General features: G+C 38.8%; 1 protein-coding gene across 1 annotated transcript in view; it reads left to right on the top strand.

Moving 5' to 3' along the window:
• The first annotated feature begins 259 nt into the window (after positions 1-259).
• INO80C (INO80 complex subunit C) overlaps positions 260-22,330 on the top strand; it is a 34,964-nt gene continuing 12,893 nt past the window's right edge. The window contains exon 1 of the mRNA XM_054058115.1: positions 260-428. Within this exon, the coding sequence (XP_053914090.1) occupies positions 288-428 (141 nt within the window). The 5' untranslated portion in view covers positions 260-287. The remainder of the gene's footprint in view (positions 429-22,330) is intronic.

Here is a 22,330-nt window from a genome sequence, read left to right as displayed (position 1 = left end):
TAAAGCTATTATGAACTTCACAACAGTCAAATATCTTGTTCATTTGGCGCTTTCGCGCCGGCACTCTGCTTGGCTTTGCATTTGAGACAGGGAGACTGCAAAGCGCTTCCCCAAACTCAGCTCACGGCCAATAGAACGAGGCGCGTGCTTACCCGCCCTGCGCGTGCGCGGCGCTGCCGCGGGGGGGTGGGGAGGCAGTGCTCAGCCTCGCTTCCGCCCCGCCCGCGTGCTCAGCGCGGGACGCAGACTTGGCGTGGGTGGGGGGGGGCGGGGTGGGAAAGGGAGACATGGCGAGTCTGATCCCCTCAGCGGCGGCGTCTTCTTCTCCCGCCGGCGCTCCATCCCGTAGTAAGAAGCGTCCGGCAAGCCCGGGCACTGGCAGCGGTCCCTCTAAGAAGAAGAAAGCGGCAGCGCCGGGAGGCTCGCAGGTAATGGGGAGGGCGGGACGGGGAGCAGCGGGGGAGCAGTGCGCATGCGCGGCCGCGACCGACACACGCCTCCTCCGGCTCCGCCCTCGCGGAGGGGCGCGCGAGTAGGTTCCGTTACCCCCGGAGCGGCGCTTGCCCGGACCCGCCCCCCTCAAGTCCCGACCTCCAAGGGACCTTAAAGATCATCTAGTTCCAACTCCCCTGCCATGGGCGGGGACACGTCCCACCAGATCAGGCTGCCCAAGGCCCCATCCAACCTGGCCTTGAACAACCTCCAGGGATGGGGCAGCCACAGCTTCTCTGGGCAAACCCGTGCCAGTGCCTCAGCACTCTCATCGTGAAGAAATTCCTCCCTATGTCCAGTCTAAATCTACCACTCTCCAGTTCATAGCCATTGCCCCTCGTCCTAACACTACAAGCTTTTGTAAACAGTCCCTCCGCAGCTTTTTTATAGTCCCTTCAGGTACTGGAAGGTTGCTATAAGATCTCGAGGCCCTCTCCAGGCTGAACGACCCCAACTCTCAGCCCGTCCTCATATGGAAGGTGCTTCAGTCCTCTGATCATCATTGTAGCCCTCCTCTGGACCCGTTCCAGCAGTTCCATATCCTTCGTATGTTGAGGATTCCATACCTGGATACAATACTCCAGGTGGAGTCTTACAGGAGAGGAATAGAGGGGTAGAATCACTTCCCTCGACCTGCTGGCCACACTTCTTTTGATGCAGCCCAAGATACGGTTGGCCTCTTGGGCTGCCAGTGCACATTGCCAGCTCATGTCAAGCTTCTTTTCATTGAGCACTCCAAGTCCTTCTGTGCAGGGCAGCTCTCCAGGGAACAGACTAGCCTCTGGGTGCCTGCTGCCAAGGTGAGGCCTTGCCGTAGCCCTCAGGCTGGCAGTTTCTTTACAGGCATTTGAACACTGGGTTTCTCCTTGTATCCTTCTGTAGCATGGAGGTTGTGTCCCCTCTGTATGCCTGGCTAAACCAGCAGTATAGCTCTCAAGCCCTCTCCAGTCAGGTGTGTAACCAAGGGCCAGAGCTTAATGGAGAGTCACTTAAAGCTGTGTTTAAGATCACTTAACTCTCTGCAATGTACTCATTTAGTGTAGAGAAAATGAGGCTGAGGGGAGACATTATTACTGTCTATAACTACCTGAAAGGAGGTTGTAGCGAGGCAGGTGCTAGTCTCTTCTCCCGAGTAACAAGTGATAGGATGAGATGAAAGAGCCTCATGTTGCACCAGGGGAGGTTCAGATTAGATGTCAGGAAAAAAATTATTCACTGAAACAGTTATCGGGTGCTGGAACAGGCTGTCCTGGGAGCTGGTTGACTCACCATTCCTGGAGGTATTTAAAAAATGGGTAAATGGGGTGCTCAGTGATCTGATTTAGTAGTGGACAGGTATGGTTGAACTTGATGATCTCAAAGGTCTTTTCGAACCAAATAATTCTGTGAATGTATGTGTTGACATTTTCTTGTCAAATTGTCTTGTCTCTGTGCTTACCTTCACTTTGTACCTGTCTGTTTGAGCCGAACACAGCCAAAGTGCATGAACAACCACAAAACTACAAATAAAGTGCAAAGAATAAATTTATTTCTGTTACTTCACAGTGCAGTGCAACTCCAAAATAGCACCTGAGAAAAGGAAGCACAACTGGGAATGTAGGCACCCCGGAGCTCACTCGGGCCTTGCTAGAAAGCATTAGAGTGATCTGCTGCTTTTCTGTCTGATTTATCAGGGGAGAGCAATCTTTTGATCTTTCTCCTGCCAGAGCTGGAATCTGAACATCTTATAAGGCCTGGAGTTTTACAGGCCTATGTTACATAAACATAAGAGCTCTGCTCGGCAAACACAAAAGGCTAAACAACAATTAGTATGGAATATGTGGGTTTTGACATCCCAGATGCAAGGTCACTTGAGAGTGTCATAGTTCCTTCTTGCCAATCTTGCGTTATATTCCCACGCTGACATTGTGCCATACCTGAGCTCTGTATGTACACCTACACGCACAAACCTCTCATTGTGCATAATGATGATTTTAATTTTGGGTGGTTGAGCTGTCTCAGAGGAGAAACTAAAACATCTAACAAGCACATTTAACAGCTGCCAGTTCTGTTGTGTGCAGCTCAAATACGATTTTGCATTATGGCCTTCTCTCAGTTGAGCTCAAGACCTAAATATAAAATGATGATGTAACTTCAAAGCCCGAGTTTTGGAGAACATGGGCAGGGGAAGGAGAGGAGCTATTGATGTGAGCTTCTCCCAGTTGCAGTGGGTACTACAGTCTCTGTTTCTGAATTGTGTGACACCAGTGTGTCCACAAACCCATCCCCCATTGATGCCATCTGCCCCTTGGTCATGAGGTAACATCTCAACTCCCAAACTAAGCCCCTCAAAAAGTTCAGAGTCAGAGTATATATGACATCTATAAAGACTTTAGATGCGGTATGTCTTGCATTACTTCTTTTAGAAAGATTTCAGCATCTACAGGGGTAAAAAAAGGTGTCGCCCCCCCCCCCCCCGCAATGATTCTTCACCGTTTAATGAACTATAACAGCAGCATAGCTGCAAAGTATGCAGTTAGATTGCTTATTTTCCCGTGAGCCATGGGATGAGGTGAATGTTTCTGCATTTTTCGGCAGATCATGTCTTCAGACAATTGAAAGCCACTGTGCACAGAAGCAAACTCTTCCTCATTCAGAATGATACTCTTGTAGCACTTGTTTTTACCCTGTGGCTGTTACATAGTTTCTTTTCTTTTTCTAGTAGGTTTATCCCTAGGAGAGAGAGCATGAGCCTTAGTGCTTAATGTAGCTAACAAACTGCACTGCAGGTGTGAAAAATTACTGCCTGGCATGATCACGTTTGGCAACTTTTTAAGGTCTAGTAGAGATAAGAGTCTGGATTTTCTAGCATGGAGAGGACTGCTCTGTGCATGTGTGCAAATATGTGTATATGCAGATATAAAACATTATATACTTACATGTAATTTAAATGTGTATATGTATTTTTTTTGTATTTAAAAACCTTCCCCAAACCCTTCAGCCTCTAAAACTGTTTTCTGAAGGTCACACCAAACTTAAGCCTGTGGATGGCTTCCAGTATTATGAGGCAGTCCATGATTTCTTACTCAAACCGGTTTTTGATACTGTGTGATAAACAGCTCTTGCAGTTCTTCTCACAAGTGATTTCAGTTGAGAAAAGAGTAATTTCTCAACATTATGTCCAAGTCAGTGTACACATTCACTGACTTCAGCAGTGCAGATCAATCCCACAAGGAAAGGAAAAAAAAAAAAAAGAATCTCAGAAAATGCATAACCTTAGGAATGGGGCAAGAAACAGCTCATCTATCTTCTGGCAATCGCATTCAATGTTGCTGACTCTCTCTGGAGCAAGCCAGTTCAAACATAAATGAAGTAGGGGCTTTGCATTCTTTTGAGTTAGAAACACTGATCATTGGGTGCTTTCTTCTGCAGTACCTTATTAAATCTTGATCTCCAGAAGTTCTTATAAAGTCCTTAATTAATTGCTGAGTATTGTACTTTATCTGGATAAGGAAACTTGTGACACAATGAAACACTCAGTAATTCTAGTCTTCTGAGCTGTTTAGAATAGATCCAGTCAACAGGTACTTAACACTCTATTTTATAACTTATCCAAGTTTTAAATGGCTCAGCCATTCAGAGACTAGGTCATCCCTGAATTTTAAATACTTTTCCTGACTCTATTATATGACAATATTGAGTCATTGTGGGATTTTATTCCATTTTTTTAACTTCAAACAAGTAACATTCGTCTGGTAGTCTGATAGGTATACACCTTTAATACACACCATTTTCCGCACAGGTTCGTAAGTTGCACTTTTTACTCCTCTGACTGTTCACTTTCCTAACTTACCCCTTTGATTTTTTAACAGCCTCTTGCAGCCTGTGTTCAGCTTTTCAGAAGCCAAATATATTGTGCCATAGCTCAGCATGAAATGGTTTCCGTTTTGAGTATAGTATATTAACTGGTAACTTCTGCTGAGATCCATGTGACTGGCCTACATGAAAATACACTTCACATTGTGCCAACTGTGAACTTACCCACGTCTGTGATTCCATCACTGTGAAATTAAACAAAAAGGGATTTTGTAGGTTTCACAAATCACATGTTTTGTTTCTGGTTTGCATGCTTTATGTTACAAGTAGCTATCACAGTGCTGGCCCTGAAAGACTTCTGCATTTTCCCTATTTTTTTCACATTTGAACTTCCTTCTGCGCGTCTTAACTGTCACTTTGAGTAGATAAAAATTTTATTTCTATTACATTTATTCTAACTACACCTACTGCTGCCATGATACATTCATAAATACCAGCAGTCCTACTGCAAAAGCTTAGCACAACAATCTAAAGTTACTCAGAAGAAGGTTTTCCATTTGTGTGCAGATACTTAAGACTGTCATACCCAAACGCAATGTCAGAAAGACAAATGTTAGGTCTGATAAAACTATAGATTTCAAAAATATGTTTGTTTTTATAAAACAAATTTGCTTTAGTGTAGTGATGCGATGTAATCAACTAGTTTGAGTAAGTAGGTGTATCCCACAAGACGATACTATTGTCGTACAGCATAGAGATTTTTATGAACCCAAATTTAATTATGTTTTTCCAGCATATGAACTGCTACTTTCTCTAAGATACACTTTAGGAACATTACCAAAAAAAGTGTTCTTCATCATTTGTATGAGTTACTGACCTAAAAGGATTGAGTCATGTTTGTTTTGGAAGCACATTTCACTTGGGGCTTGTCAGTTGTGTCTACAGAAGGAGACATACTCTTTTTGGATATAATGCCTGTATTTACTAAATATAAAGTTAAAAGTGAGTTTACAGGAAAGCATGATTGCAAATTGATTACATCACTTTCATTAGCCTTACACAATTATTCCTCCCATGCAGTTGTGCCACTGAAAAATACCTCAGTCTTCGCTGCAGCAGCAGATTTTTAATTCTGAGGATTACTGTGTATATTAAATGGTGACATTCATGTGTCAAACTCGATGCTGTTTAGTGATTTACATAGACACTGTTCAGTTAGATGTCATTGCCCAGTGATTCCCAGTAGCCGCTGTGCTGGTTCAGCTCCATTGCTGCTTTTTGCGCAGGCTTGTCTTCAGGTCTCCTAGCCTTTGAATTACTCTTTTTAATCACTTAGCCTTGGGTAGAATCTTTGACACTGATCCTAAATTACCACCAGTTTCTTTACCTGAATGTTTACACCATTATTTTTATTATACAGCAACAGGAAGATTTTGAAAGAGTGTATTCTACATCAAGATGTAATTGATTAAAGAAAATGTTTGCCCATGACAGCTGGCAAGCTTAAAAGACAGAATTTGCAGTGAGATAAGATAAAGATTTAAAAAAAAAAAAAAAGAAAGTTATTTTGTTGGAAGACAAGTAAAGAGAGGAAATATACTAAATATTATGGCAAATGCATCTTTGTTTACATTATTTATACTTCAGATATGTGATAAAGTATAGTAAGATCTTTACTTTGAGAATTGCATTATGGTTCACCTTACATTTTGAATTTATATAAAATGCCCTGTAAACTACAGAAATACACAGAGAATGCTTTTTGTTTCCTTCCTTTCCTTTACTGTAGTGGCAGTAGGTCTTGGTACCATTTGGAAAATGGAGACTGAATTTCCTCTTCTCCAATGGTATTTAAGAATTAAATAATTAAATGTATTGATTTTATCTCTAATTGGGAATATTGTAACAGTGCTACTGGCAACTTTCATTTTATGTAACTAGCTCTTGTATGTATACTTAACACTTTCTGTGTTTCTTGTTCTGTGCTTAAAAACAGAAGCTATACAAGAATATTAGAAAATACAAAAGTCAAAATGGTTTAAAGTTGTTGTCCTCTTAAAGAAGATCCTCTCATGCACAACATGAAACTAAAAGGAGCAACTCTAAGTGTACTTGGAAATCCATTTTTGTTTTAAATGTAATTGAACAATGATGTTTTATATTGTAAACTGAAGATCATTAGATCAGTGTTCTGATAGACATCTCTATGTTCAACAAGGAGACTCAAATATATGCATATTAACATGGTTAATGTTATGTATCCAGAATCTGTCCACCACTAAGGACAGAAAGTTTACCCTACTGCATAAATAGCATGGAATTGCACTATAAACCATCAGTAAATTTAGTTAGTTCTCCTGTTATGCTGTTTTACCAAACCTATCACTGTAAGTAGGAAACCATCAAATAAATTTTAAAATAACTTTGTTTTAAAGAGTCCGTTTGATCTAGCTGTAATTTCCTCAAAAATGAGGTTAAGGAAAATGAGTTTAGCTACAGAATGGGTGAGTACCACTACAAATACTGAGCTGAACTGCTGATCTCACCATGTTCTGATCAAGTACCTCGTTTTGTGCATAGCCGACTAATAACTTTCTGAGCTGAAATAAAAATTGCCTACTTACAAATTCAGACTCTGTGTAAAGACTTCCTCCAATCAGTATAACACTAAACTTACTCCAATTATTATCACATTATTCCATATAAGACTTTCTGTAATAGAAAATCATGATTTTCCTCTGTAGATAAAAATCTAATAAACAAGGTGAGTTTCTACCAATCCTCCTGCCCTGAAAGAGCTGGCAGGACCCTGATGCGGCATGGTAGTAGGGAGATGTAAGTACATGTTTATTTGCCAATTTATTAAAAAGCTATTACATCATTATACTCTAGACTACGCTTTTTTTTTTTTTAAACCAGCCCTTAAGGTGATGATGGTGACTGAAAATATATTAATTTAACCAGTGAAGAAGTAGCAGTCTGAAGATACTGCTTCCATGGAATTGGATCTTGAAAAGACATACCCTGCTTCCAGGGGTTGTTAACTCAAACCTAATTAAGTTTATTAAAATGACAATTTCATTAGATAAGGTATAGATATCCTGATACAGTGCAGGCGATTGGTAATTACTTAAGAGAACTGCTGAGATGAGCTCTTCAAGTTCAGCCACTTGCACGCTTATTCACAACCCTCGCCACGGGTTTCGGCTCTTACAAAACTAGTTCAGCCAGTTTAAAACAAATTGTCCTGTCCTACCAAGAGTTCTAGCAGGTAGTGTTTAAGCTTAGATAGCTATCCTGCTGGTAGGTAACATACTCTGACTTTACACTGCCTGTCAGCAGACCACAGAGCAATCGAAAATCTCCCAAATTTGCAGTTCTCTGTATGAAGCACTCAGTGGGTCACTGCTTACATCTCCTAATCCTTTCAAACATGTGACCACAAAGATATTCTCTGCCACAAAGCAGATAGTGAACAGCTGAAGTATTAAGCATCTTTTCTTCCATGAGGTTTTTGTACTCTTCCCAGAAAACAGCTTATTTTCAGGCAGTCCACTAATGAGAGCCAGGATTATCCTGAGATACCAGTTTTTGTCACTTGCATGTTTGAAGTCAAATCTGTTAAAGAACTCGAATCCTTCTAGTCCCTGATGGGGCAAAATGATAATTAAAAGAGAGTTAGCAGATTTTGCAGGGAAATCTGGCAAAACTTATGTGTTTTTTAAGTTTAGCTTTATTTAAAAAAAAGGGAATTGCTTTTGTAGAACAATTTAGATTAAGAGAAGCTGTCAAAACTGAGAGCTAAAAATTGACATTGCTTGACGTTTATCACATATTGAAAAATTTAGATGATCTGTAATCATAAAAGTATGTGAATTTCCAAACCAGACTGTGCCAGTCTCAGAGAATTACCAACTCCCCAACCAAATGTGATTAGATTTTAGATTTAAACACAGATGTATTATGTTGTAGCAAGGCAAAAGTATATGTGTAACAGAAAACTGAAGGTCTTACTATAATCACACTTAACTTTAAGATTCGTAATAAACATGCAAGAAACTTAGGAGAGATAATAAAGATAGTTCACTGCTTCTATCATAAGGAGATAAAATAGGACAGGTTATTTTTTGGAAGAGAAAGAACTATCTAAGATACTGCATGCATGTACTTAAGCATGACATTTTGTCTGAGAGGTAGTGCTCCCTAAAAGCAATCTCAGAATCCATTTAGTGTATTAAAAGATTAACAAAATAAAACTTGGAATAACTTAACTGTGTAGGTATTGCAGATCTGAAGAGCTGTCAAACTGTTTTTCACATTTTTGTCAAGAGTAATGCTTGTGTTAGGCAATAACTTCAGTTCTTGCTTTAGCAAGGCATTAGTAGTTGTATAAATGTATTAATTTTGGATTAGAAAGGCTAATAGTAATATTAATTAGGTAGCCTGGGAGGGTTTTAAACACATTTTCTAAGCATTCCAAGAATACAAATTAGAGACATTGACTATTTATTTAGACCTACAGAAAGCTATGAAAGTAGTAACACTCTGTGTTGTGAAATATATCTGGCCCTCACAGCAGAATTCTGATCCCTGAACAACATGTCTTGTCTCACTGCAAAACACACCTGCAACTTCAAGAGGCACAATTAGGCAATCTATTACCTCCTCAGGTCCCAAAAGGAGGGAGTCCCACTCTCCTCCTATTTTCTTCATTCTTATCCACCTGCACAAGTCTCAGCTGTGTGCTTCTGCCCCCTTCATTATGCCAGTTTTCGGAGTCATCAGACCTGCTCAGCCACTGATAGAGGTTGTGAGTCAGAATACTAACTTGCCAAACCTTCCCTCTCTCCCAGGAAGCTGTGGTATCTCCTGCTGCACTGATGAACTGGGCTGATTCACCGGGAGGTCTAACAGGTGTTAGAGGTAGCCCAAGGAAGAAACAGGGCCACATAGCGAGGAAAACCACTTTTCCACAACAAGTGAGCTAGTTCATAAGCTTATGATTGCAGGTTTCATCAGCTTACAAACTAAATGTAGACTACAGCAGTCCAAGATCTGATTCATTAGTAGATCAATGTTCCTGCCTGTGGGAAGACCTGGAGAGTAACAGCTTCAGCTGTCATATTGCTTCTCTGTCATTCTCAAGGTACTTTAGAACTGATTCTACAAATTCTAGCAAGCTCTATAAGATGCTACTAAAATAAGCTAGCAGGAAATACTAAAGACTAGTTCTAATTATACTTCTCCCTGAAGATATGGGTAATTCTTTACACCTGGGATTCAGAACCAGGAGCATGTGCCTTTCCGAAAGCAGATATTAAACCCTTTTTTCAAAAGTAGAACAGAAGTCACACTTATGGCACTGCTACTTGCTTTTTCTATCATGTGTACTTGCAAGTTATTCTTTTTCCTGATACTACCAGAGGGGGTTCAAACCCTCTTTTCCCCACATAAACCCCAGCTGCCAGGCTGAAAGCCAGTCTGATGTGGTGGGAGGGGAGTGTTGGAAGTGTTTTCTTCTCCACAGTTGAGGGTGGAAGTTTTGTCTATTTCTAAGAGAATGACTCTGTAGTCTGGTATTGAACAGAGTTGTCAAAATGGTATGTATTGCTTATGTATTTTAGGTATTTATTTCTGTTACATATTCTGTCTAAAGATAATTTTAGTGCAGTATACACAGTTGTGCAAACAGGGATCAGAAATCTTTTCCTTCCCCCCCAGAAAAGCTGTATAGTCATGCCATAGAAGGAAACTATTTTGTGAGTAATAGGTATTTAAAATGTAGAGTCGGTCATTCTGAGGGGGTGAATATCAGTAGTTATGCGGTTTGCAATCATCCTGCCCCAGGATGTGCTAGATGACTCACAAAAAAAATTGTCCTTGCTGATTATAAGACCTTTCTGTGGATAAGGAATACTTTGAGGAATTAAAAGAAGAATCCTTCTGTAAACCATTGCAGGCCAGTGCTGGGATTTATCCCATGAAGAGGTACTTGTAGTATCATATCTGCCCTTTTATCATTTATTAAATAGAGAAAAATGCTTTGTTGTGTATCTTATGTCCTTAAATTTCATTAAAAAGACAAAATACCACACTTCCATGTGCTTCCCTTCACAACCTGCGTAATATGTGAATTACACGAAATCTGACATAATGTAAAAAGATATGTAATTTCGTAAACATCCACAGGTCTAGGGGTGAAAGTTCTACACAGTTTTAATCAAGTTAGGGTTTTTTACCCCTTTTTTCTGCCCTTACACTAATGGCATACTTGTAGGACTACTACTTCGCCTATGTATGTTCATAAGGATGCAATGTGCTTATCACGACAGCCTTTCTGCTTCCTCATATTTATGCTTCTCTGAGTTAGTGAAAGAACAAGACAGACAGGAAAGGCTGAGATGCCTATGATAGTTTCTGCATAAATTAGGCAAGGTTTACAGGTATGGATAGTGTCATTAAGTATTACGACTGGAAAAATCAAATAAGCTTTCAAGCATACAAATCTTTTTTTCAAATCTGAAAATGAAACAGCAAATTCCCAAGCCAAATAGAGAACAACTGCTTAGAGTTTGGTTAGTTATGTACCAAGTAGAAGGTCTTTGAAGAGAAGGTTAGTGGCATCCCAGGAGTACAGATGTTTATCAAGGAAGGGAGAGAGCATTATGAAAATACTCATTATCTAGGAGAAAGGAAGAGGGAGTTAAAACCCTGAACTGTGTGAAAGTTATGTGCCATGAAAACAGTCTTCCTATTGAGTCCGTGGTATATTGGTATGCAGTACATCCAGAAGACTGTCTTAATTTTTCAGATAAACAATACATTTAATGAAAGATGACCCCTCTGCCTAGAAACTTTGTTACATTTATGCCCTGAAACCATCAGGACTACAAAAATACTGCTGAAATGGAACATGCAGGAATTAGGGCAGTAATTAACGTGAGTTATATGACTGTTCATGACCAAAAGAGCTTTTTGTTAATAAAACCAGTATTTTCTATTTTATAGGATATTGATTTCTAACTAGTGCTCAGGGAGCTATGGAATCTCTGTCCTTGGAGGTGTTCAACATTTGCTGGGACAAAGTCATAAGCAGCCTGCTCCAAGGTCAGTTTTGACCCTTCTTTGAGCAGAAGGTGCGATAGTGATGTCCCGAGAACCCTTTCAGCCTCAATGATTCAGTGTTCTCATTTCAGACATTTGATTTATGCAAATAAGATGCGTGGGCCCTGCCCTCCCCCTAGATTTCTTCCACGGGCCAGTCAGGGTACATCCCCAGACTATATTAATGAAGTCCAAAACTCAATGTCTGCATGTAGACAGTATTAATTATCCCTGCACTGTCACAACATTTATGTTTTAGTAGAGCTGCTTTTCCCTGGGAGGAACAGCACAATGTTGTTACAGCAAAATTAACTCTTAAAATCAACAAACTGGAATAAAAGACCGTTTTTCCTTGACATATGCACAGTGTGTTCAGGCTCCTCAAACCAATGTAGTTGGCTGGAAAGTCCTTATTCATTCAGTTGATTATCTTTTTTTTTTGCATAGTTTAGAGCTGTAATAGCAACGCTAGTTTGAGTCTCACATTAATGACCTTAAATTTTCTCAAATCAGGAATTGCATTTTCTCCTTAATTTTTGTTAAACCTGTTTGTTGCAGCCACAGAATTACCCTTTTAATCCTCCTCCTTTCCATCTGTCCAAAAGGTTTTTTTTGTTTCCTGAAGAATTCATTGGGGGAAACTTCTAAAAAGAAAATATCCTGTTTAACCTATCACAAACTATTAAATACTATGTTTCCCTCTCATGTCCGACCATGCATGTGATACCAAAACTTCACTAATTCTAATTTAGTGGAAAAGGCAAATATTTTAACAGTTCTGTTCTGTTTCAAGTCCAGGAAAAAAAGGCAGTCAGGATACCAGTTGTTATGCAAAACACTGAACTGTCTGGATCTTCTCAGATGTGCTGCAGTTTCTCAACTTCAATATAGCATCAGGGTGAAGTGTATGAGCACAGAACTTATATAGTTGATTAAAGAACCACCTACTTGTATGACTATTTCTGCAGAAATATTTCAGAAATTTCTCTTGAAATTAGCATTGCTATAGAACTCTCTCCTCCATTTTCCTCCTGAGCAACCTCAAAATAGTCTACAGTAGATACTTTTACTACATTATTTTCATTTAAATTAGAATTTACTGTATGTTTATTTTGGTCCAGTCATCAGGTTTTTTTTTTCATTATCCAGTTAAATGTAAGTATCCATGGGATAATGCATCTACAATTTTTCTGAGTACAGGAGACCTGGTGTGCTATTCAAAGCAGGAACTGAGTTTGCTAGATAGAGGAAAGTGGATGTAGTATTCAGGGCATGTCCAGGCAGATTTTCTTTTTTGTCCTATAATATGAGACAAACCATAAGGATGAAATGTGTAGTCTGAAGAATTTTAAAAACTTTCTCTTCTTATCCTCTTTGAAAGAACTCCAGAGCACCTGATACAATTACTACTCTATGATACGCTATGCCTTTGATAACTTTCTGAAGATTTGTAGAAAGAATATTTTTATTCTCAATTGCTTTAGAAGTGGAACGTTCCATATGTCACTGCACCTAACGTTTGTCTTTCTGACATTGCGTTTGGGTATGACAGTCTTAAGTACCTGCACACAAATGGAAAACCTTCATCTGAATAAATTTAAATTGTGCTAAGCTTTTGCAGTAGGACTGCTGGTATTTATGAATGTATCATGGCAGCAGTAGCTGTAGTTAGAATAAACATAATAGAAATAGAATTTTTATCTACTCAAAGTGACAGTTGAGACAGGCAGAAGGAAGTTCAAATGTGAAAAAAAAACTGGGAAAATGCAGAAATAATGTTTTGTTTTCTGTATCGGTTTACCAATTATTCCATAACATCTGAAAGTAACGTTTGACTGTTCAAGTTCAGGTCTGTTTGTGCTAAGAAAATAGATAGAATAGGAGCTCTGGAGGACAGATAGACCCCGTCTTTATTCAAAACCAGTTAATTGCCTTTCCTTTAACAAATATTGCTTTGTTTTTCACTTGAATATTGTTTCCTGTCAAAATGGGTAATGTTTTACAGAATAAACCAGGGTCAGGAAACTGAATGTTTTTTACAGAATGGAATTCCTTCCACATCAGCCATTGCAGCTGATATCTTTTTGCTTTCCTTGTCCCTAGTTCAGTCACATGTAGATGAATGGGCTTGTATCCTTCTCCTACATTGGCTGAAGCCTGTAATTTGACAGAGGGATTTTGATATGCTCCCTGAGCAGCATTACAGTGTTAACAGCACATGAACAGATTGTAACCCTCCAGTCCTTTCTCCTGAAATCCTTTGACCTTAACTGTTCTATATCAAATAATATATTTTAAACTTTAAGAAGCAGTTTAGCAAAAGTCCTTGATGGGACTGATTTTTTTTCTGATAGAGAAAGGAATGTACTGGTAGTTGTTATAAAAATTCAGTTGTGATTTACTCTAGTCTTACTTGCTACTATGCTTCCATCTATTTTCAGTCTTAAAGCCCATCAATTTAGAAGACTTTTTTTCTCTTGAGGAATCAAAATATTCTGTTAGCTGGGCTCAGTTTTACCCTTGGTGAAAGTATGAACTAACACATCCTTTTGCATTCCAGATATACTGAATCTTTTAGTGCCAGAGCTGCTTCAACATGCCATTCAGCTCATGATTTTGTCCAAGTTACAATTTTCTTAATAAAGAAAACTGTCAAATGATATAAACAAGGAATAGTCCCAATTCACCAAATGAAACCTGAAAGTGAGAGATCCTTTGCAATTATTTAAGCCGAGGGGAGCTTTGTGGCAAATGCAAATTAAACTAAGCTTTTCTGGGATAGTGTGAAGCTATTCACAGTTGCGTCCCAATTACATTTTATTTGAGACTTTTCCCCATAGAAATTAGTAATTTTTTTCCTTGAAATAACTGTAAGTTATAAAACTGTCTATCATAGTGCTTGAAAGTTTTTAAATGGAAAAACATATTTGACATCTGAAATCTCTTGAGAAGAAATCAGAGCTTTTTTGTTGAAGCTTGTTAGTCTCTTTCTGTGTTTGTGAGTTTAATAATTTTGAAGAGAAGAAAGTGAATTTGAGTTATTCTGGATTATTTTTTTTCTTATGTGAGTGGTACCAGTAAGAAGAGAGTTCTTGTGTCATGAATTTGCTAGGTCTTTTTCCCCTAGGTTTTTAAGAAATATATGAAAGATGGGAATGTAATTAATATCTTATTCTCCCTTTGGCTGCATTTTTAATTTTGAATTCAAACCCTCGCACAGCTTATTAGAGGTTTGCTTTAGGGTGTTTTTTACCTCTATCAAAGTGACTGAAGTAATTAGTATTTTATACATTTTGGTAGGTATTTTGTCACTGGAAGCACCAGTGCAGGTGAATGATAATGGTTTGAAGCTCAGGCAGTGACGGGACCCTAAATGAGAATGTCGTCTTTTAATCAAGAGTACATGGAGTCTATGGTATTGAAATGCCCTACAGAGAACATAGAAAAGCCATCCATCACTTTGTGACAGTCCAATCTTTTAGTGCATGAGTAAAATTTTATTCAGCCTTTCTAAGGCAATTGGAATGTAAGATGCTCTAACTTACCTCAAAGCAGCAGTGTAAACATTCTAATGTACAGATGGCTTTCTGGACAGCTTGTGTGTCTTTATATATTATCTTTATCTAGATTGCAGGTGAAATGTTTTCCACATCCTGCTCCAAACACCTCCCCCTTCATTTTATATACCCAACAGGCAAGTTTATTTCTAAATTTTAGTCATATGTTTGGAGTTAATTTGTGTAGCTAATTAACTCTTGATACTCAGTGGAAATAACTGGCAAGTTAGAGGGAAAGATCTGCTGCTTTAGGAAGGGCAGATTTTTTCAGTATCACACAGAAAAGTAGTTTGACACATGACTCAGAAGTCCTCTGGGGAATTCTTAGCAGAAGCTGACGTACATTTAGTGACATATACTTGGAATTATGAATTATTATTATAATAATTCAGCAATCTATTTTCAAGCTTATGTTGTTATGTTTGTTTTTAACAACCCTCCTTCAGCTTTCTTTGTAAGTGAAAGCAGCAACTGAGGCCAATGTCGTCAAAAATATTCTGGTTGTCAGATGTGGGAGATTTACTTTTGCTGTCAATGGAAGCAGAAGCCTGTACCAGGAACGTTGCCTTTTAAGATGAGTTGGCAATGATGAAACCCATTAACTTAAGTGGATTTAGTTCCACTTTACACTGTATGCAGGACTGTCTTGCCCACCCTACCAGCTGCTTGAAATGAAGGACATTGATCTGCACTGTACTTAATACCTATCTTCAGCAGGCTGTTACTCAGTTATTTTGTTTAGTTAAGTGAGTTTTTCAGTACTCTGTTGAACAAAATTTGCTATGAATATGCAAGATTCAGGTTCTTTCCTTCTTGGCATTTAAACGTTTTCAAGCTGATGTATTTTTTGTCCTACCCCAAAATAAGGTAGGACCTTCTGCAAAAGGAGAATGATCCTTAAATGCTACCGTGTACCAGAGTGCTGGGAGAGAAAAGGCTAGGGAAATTGCATTGGGCTTCATTTTAGTGAGTGGAAAGGAAGAGGGGAAAAGGTTTTCCTGCTGAATCCAAGAACCAGTAAAATGCAACCAGATGTTTGAGACATGTTTATACATGTTACTGAATAAGTCTTTTCAGCAAACTTTTCTGTCACTGACATGGAGAGAGTTAATCTTGTTCAAGAGAGTGCTATTTCTTCAGTCTTACATTGTTATTGAGTCTTCAGTGAGTTTACTTTCAGAAATACACTGTGCTAATAGTGTTGGTGATGCTAAATTTTTTAGCCATCATTTTAACTTGAGCTTAAGCACGTCTAATTCAGACACCTTTCTCTGTGAATTGTTCTCAGCAATGTTAAGAGCTGAATTTTTGTCTGACAGAGTGTATGTGTTCAAGTTTTAATGGCTCCTGTCATGTCATCACACCAAGTTAAATGAATTAAATACTCAGAATGTGCAATAGCCTGTGCCAGGCTTGTTATACAGTGAGAGCTAATATATTAATCAAACAGCCTAATATACATTCCTGTATGAGCAGTATTAGCTTGGACTTTGTTAAATAGCTGACATTCAAAGTCTACTCCGAGTTTTGAAAAGCCTGCTTGTATCATCACTGCTGTCATCTAGTAACATTCATGCTGTTTCCACATGGCATTCTCACTCACTGTAATAGGCCACTGGTGAAAATACAGGTATTATCCATCTATTTTATAAATTACCATTTTCATCCCTGGCTGCATGCCACTGCTTTGTCAGGGTACCACAGAACTTACACACAGCTAAAAGCTGAATAAGTTGCTACAAGGTGGATATTGCTACTTTAGAAGTAACCTCCCTCAGGAGTAATTAGGCACATGCCGTTACTGAGGCTGAGTTAAAACAAGTCTGTCAATGAAATTAAGAATGTCATAGTAGTGTTGTTGTCAGTATGAAAATCAGCTGCTAAAAATAAGTGAAAATAATTTAAACTATTTATTGAGTTTCACACACAGAGGTTGGAGGCAAGTGAGTTCCTCAGCAAGCAAAATTGTGTGTTTAGGGCAAAGTTATCACAAAGTGTGAGGGCTTGATTTTTAACCACACTTCTCTTATTACTTATTTTTCAATATTGACATACAACCCCGTGGTCATCAATGAGACAAAGCCAAAGAATCAGAAATACCAAATGCAGAAGTAAAACCAAACAAAAAAAGTACCTCTTTAATCATCAATTGCTGTACCTAATATAGTGTTAAAACTGGCTAATGAATGGATGATTTTTTTTTTTGTAGAAAACAAAACAAAGAAAATCAATGTTTACGGCGTTGGTTTTGCCCCCTTAAACTAGAAACTGCCTTTCCAGTTGTTAGGGAATTTATTTATGCATTTAAGTTTTGCTTTACCAGCACACTGTTCAGTTTTCCCTCTATCTTTAAATTCTGTTTTACTGTGTAAAACTGTAACATCTGGCAAAAATGGCCACTGATAATTGTAGTGTACTTTCAGTGATGTGCAAATCCATTTTTTTCCTAAGCTGTGACATGCATGTTGTGCAGTGATAGGATGCCAGAAATGCGAATTTATGTCCTTGACTTTTATGTTTCATATTTTTTAATATTTTTTATATTTCATAAAATCCTGTTAGTCTAAAATAATGAAGAAATATTACAGGATATAACCTAAAAGTAAGTAGGTGAGAAATGATACTTCAGCATGTATCAGTTATGCTGATATGTGGTTTTAATCCTTACTGGGGAAAAAAAAATAAAAAAAAAAAAGAGATGATTCAGACAAGCACTTTCATAATAAGATAATTGCACCTAGTATTTAGTCCCATCACAGACACCGATCCCAAGCCCCACAATGCTGATTCTACCTAGAAACAGCCAAAACAAAGAACTTAGCTTCCATGGTCTACAAGTTTGGCTTGTCTCCCTAAATAAAACCAGACAGATGGAGCAATCTTTGGAAATCATGCGAAAACCAATACGTCTGTGGTAGGGAATTTGGAACTTCATTTATTGAAAAAATTAATGGATTTACCAAAACCCAAGATTGAAAGTACTATGTGAATAGGCAGCGTCCCAATGTGTGTTTTCTCCCAGTACAGATGGCGTATACAGCAGGGTCCAAAGTAGGCTCATTCCTGGGGTTTGGCTTTATTCAAAAGAAACCAATGTTAGGATAGCAAAGCTTAGCTCAGGTCTCTTCCCCAGACTTGGCTGCTCTTACAGCAAACCTCTTAGGATTCCCAAGTGTTTCCTGCAGGTCTTCATTCTCCCTCGAATTTTTGCAGTTGCCTGACCAAGTGAAGTCCTTGGCCAGCTTCCTCACTCAGCGACTGCCACTCCGTCCTAGCCTGTAATGGGGAGGACTGTGTCCTACCAAGCTGAGATGCACTGAATAGTCGATAGATGATCTTGTGAAAAGAAATGCATAAGAGAAGCAGCACCCTTTACTCTTGCTTCTGTCTATCCCAAGAGGAATAGAGGTTGCAAACCTGTCGCACTGTGGCTGTAGCTAAAATTCAGCTAAAGCACATAAACACAACTTTATTGAGAGAAGAAAATTGCACAGGTGATCCTATAAGAAGCCTTTGACCCACTCTCTACAACTTTTAAAATATGCCATTTCAGTCAAGATTGCTGTTTTCCTGGCTAAGGAGGATACTGGGAAGAGGAGGACAGATGAGGTAATGTGAGAATTGGTGGCAGCATGGACTTCTGTTAAGGTTAACAGCTGAAGGAAGAGTCAATGTGAAAGGATACACATAGTTACTGATGGCTTAGCTGCAGTCTTTACTGTAGTGTTTATGTGCTGTACCTGCATTTTAACTACAACCACAGTTTGAAGGACACTATTTAGTTATAAATTGCACATTAAAAGCTGCTTCACTGTCTCTTTTCTTGCAGTGTATATTGAACTCCCTATAAAGGATGTTTACATTACAAGATCAGTTTAAAAGAAGCTTTAAAGAAGCTGTCAAGAGTTTCAGACCATGGTTACAATTTCTTTCTGACCCTACTGCAAAGCATTGGGGATTAGCCTAGGATGCTGGGGGTGAGGGAGTTATCTAAGAGACTAGCTGGGTAGAGAAAATGTGCTGGGAACTGGTTGTGACTTAGGCAGGAAGGGGAAGCTGGGTTACAGCACACACGCAGCAGTACGTGTTCCCTGGTGACAGGCACTTCCTCACTGTGTTCACAAGACTGCCATCACTTCATAGGACTACAAAGGGGATTTCAATTAATTCCTGTTTGTTTGCCTCGACACATGACAGTGAAGAATGAACTATCTTCCAAACTAAATGATCAAGCAAATGAGCGCAACTGAGTGAGATTTGTTTAACTAATGTTGAAAGTTAAAGATTATCTATACTATACAGTAATTGTTCACTGGTGAAGCCTCACTCAGGCTCTAAATAAGGTTTTGCATTTGTCACTGTATTATCCACAGTCAAGAAAGATGGGGTTTGAAGTACAAAGGTAGATCCATACTGGTTAAAAATTCATTTGGCATTCCCCCCAACACCCCAGCCTTTAAGAAACTTTCAAAAAACAAACCTGAAAATAATGATGTTTCTTATGCTTTAAATCCTGGCATTTTAAAACATAGGCTGGACAGATCTGTAGGTTGTTGAGATGCTTTCAGTTTGTGGCTGAAAAAAACTACTGAGAATATCAGCTGAGACTTCTGCAGGCTGCACAGAAAGAGCATTTCAAAGCCATGTACTTGCTGAAGTTCACTCTTCTGTGCAGTAGCACATTATTCTGGAAGCGGTGCTTCTGCTCAACTCTTTAATGTTTTTCCAGAAAGAAAAGCCCATTAGCTGAGTATCTCTCTTCCATAGTGCTGCTGCCACTGCTAGAAATTAGAATTTTCATACAGGCAATGCTAAATGAGGGAGCTGGCATGCCTCTACAGTATGTCTTTTTCTGAGTTCTCAGCATTTGACTGGGATCAGTCTTATTTGCTTCCTAGTCTATCGCAGGGCTCAGAAATAATGATATCAGTTGCTGACTGTGGTATGCAATCTGCTTTACAGTCCTGCACACCAGTCTGCACCCCTTGACTTGGAGAAAGGAAGCCACTTCTCTCAAATTGTCCATGACAGATCCAGAAGCTCCAGCTGGTGTTATGTCTCAGTGAGACTGGAGGGTGACTGGTGTCTGCATGGCCCAGAAAAGCACCTGCTGCTTTGGATCCTGCTGCCTCTGCCACTGTGCAAGGGATACTGGCAGAAACAAAATTAACATTTGGCCTGTACTTACCATGAGTTATTATGTCTTTTAGCACTAATACCTGATATCCCTTACGGGTTTGTCTGGAAAAGAAATGATGTGTAGAATTTACATTCAGGAGTTGTCCTGCCAGAAACAGTCCTTACTTTCTTTCCCAATGCACCAGCAAGATTAGCACTGAATCCACACCGTGAATGTAATATGTAAATACACACAACTGCAGAAATTAAGGACGATATGTATAAGGAAGCTTCTTCCCCATTACTGATAAACCATTTTTATTTGCTCCGTCTCAAAATACTAGATATGATTTTGAGATATTGTTGAAATGCTACTCAAAACTTGTTTCATAAACAACAGAATACTTAGGAGATGATCACTAACAAGGCAAAAATAATAAAGTAGTTAAAAAACTGTAGGATTGGATTTAAAACTGACCAAATGGTTCCAAACAGAAGGCAAGAATGTTTTGAAGATTAACTGTGAGGGCTGATTCCTCTACTTACAGAGTCTATGCTGCTGATGAGCGGTATCAGAGAGAGTTTATTCATCAAAAATAATCTTGTATCTCAAGTCTTGTCTTTTTCAAGATTGACTTCAATGTTTGCTGCTGAAATCCAGAGTACTGGAAGCATGCATGTGGAAGAATATGATTTGGAACCTAGCAACTCATTGTACAAAACCACTTCACTCAGGATTGCTGAAGATATTATTTTCTTTACTCACTGTCGCAGAATTCACATGCTTATAAACATCCATCTGCATTTCTTCTCTTTCTGTGGCAGTTACTGCCTTTTGATGTTGTCCTCAGCAATGGAAGAATCAAGCTTAAGCTTCAGATTTCAATGCTGCTTCCACTGTTGTTGTTACAGCAGTATCCTGTCAATTATGAGTTTACAGAGGGCTGACTGGTTTTGAAAAGAGATCATCTCTATTAATATACTTTTATAAGATACTAGAAACAATTAAGTATTTTACTTAAATGCTTCTTTATAGTATACTTTGAATATTTAAGACCTCTCTTTGCAATGTTAAAAACAGGCACCGCTGAATAGCTAATGTATTTCCCCAAGGAAGAGTTCAACTTGCCTAGTTCCTAATCTTGTAATTACTTATGCATGTAGTTAAGAATACAAACACTTCCCTTGTAATCACATGGAGAAGGATATGCTGAATCATGATCTTTGCTATATAGCCTCAGTTGCTAGAAGTACTTCCATAATTCACTGATAATAATGATCCATTTTTTTCCTCCTCAAAAATTTTTGAGTATTGTATCAACACAGAAGGTTTTGCAGTGCAGGTTTCTATGGGAAAACATTTTTTCTTCTGAGTGTTAGCTGTCCGAAGGTAAAGTAGAGAAACATTTTAACCACTCATTCAGTAAATATTGATTTAGCTTTTAGCCAAGCTTTTTGTTCTTCAAGAAAAAAAAAAGATCAGGGTATGAAATCCTGTTGATTGAACTGCAGGACTTAATGACAAAATTCCCATTGGCATCCACACAGATCAGGATTTCCTGAGGAACATTTATGTATGTAGCATGGGCTAGTTCTGGTAGTGTGGAGACTTACAGGGTGCTCACAAAATAAAAAGACAATGTAGGCTCAGCCATGCAGAACTATCAGAAATTGGTTAGAATGCCACACAACTGTTTTAGATTTCCAATCACACACACGTTCTGTAACTGTTCTTCCTGCTAAATAAATAAACCATAAAGAAAAGCCAACAAACTAGTACCCATGTAGATTTCGTGAGGCTTTGATGTGAAAAGCATGTATATAATGAAATCTTTTTTCCCCTCAATTCCTGCTCAGGCATGATACAAGCCAACGGTGGAGAATAAATCAATTAATCAATTATTCTTTAGAATCTTGAAGGAAACCCTTTTATTTTTTTATATTCCTGTTAATGCTCTAATATGGAATATTCTGAAACAGATCCAATATACAATTCTGCTGTTTCTGGTTTCATATGCTGTCTCGCACTTCATAGAGATGTCTTTCATTAATACTGAAATAAACTTGATGCTGTTTTTACTCAGCAGACTTTGGCTGCTCTGTTCCCCTCCTCCTCTGTATCTGTCAGTTGTACATTGCTTGACAAATATTTTGTTTCATGCTTCCCCACTGCTGGCATGTAACATCTTTAAAGATTCAAAAGTAATAGGAAGGCTAAAAGGACAACAGGTAGGTAATGCAGCAAGCGATTCCTTCTCCGGATA

This window comes from Cuculus canorus, chromosome 2 (assembly GCF_017976375.1).
Source record: "Cuculus canorus isolate bCucCan1 chromosome 2, bCucCan1.pri, whole genome shotgun sequence".
In the NCBI taxonomy this organism is placed as follows: Eukaryota; Metazoa; Chordata; class Aves; order Cuculiformes; family Cuculidae; genus Cuculus; species Cuculus canorus.
The sequence above is the reverse complement of the archived record's forward strand: the minus strand, read 5'-3'. Positions and strand labels throughout refer to the sequence as shown.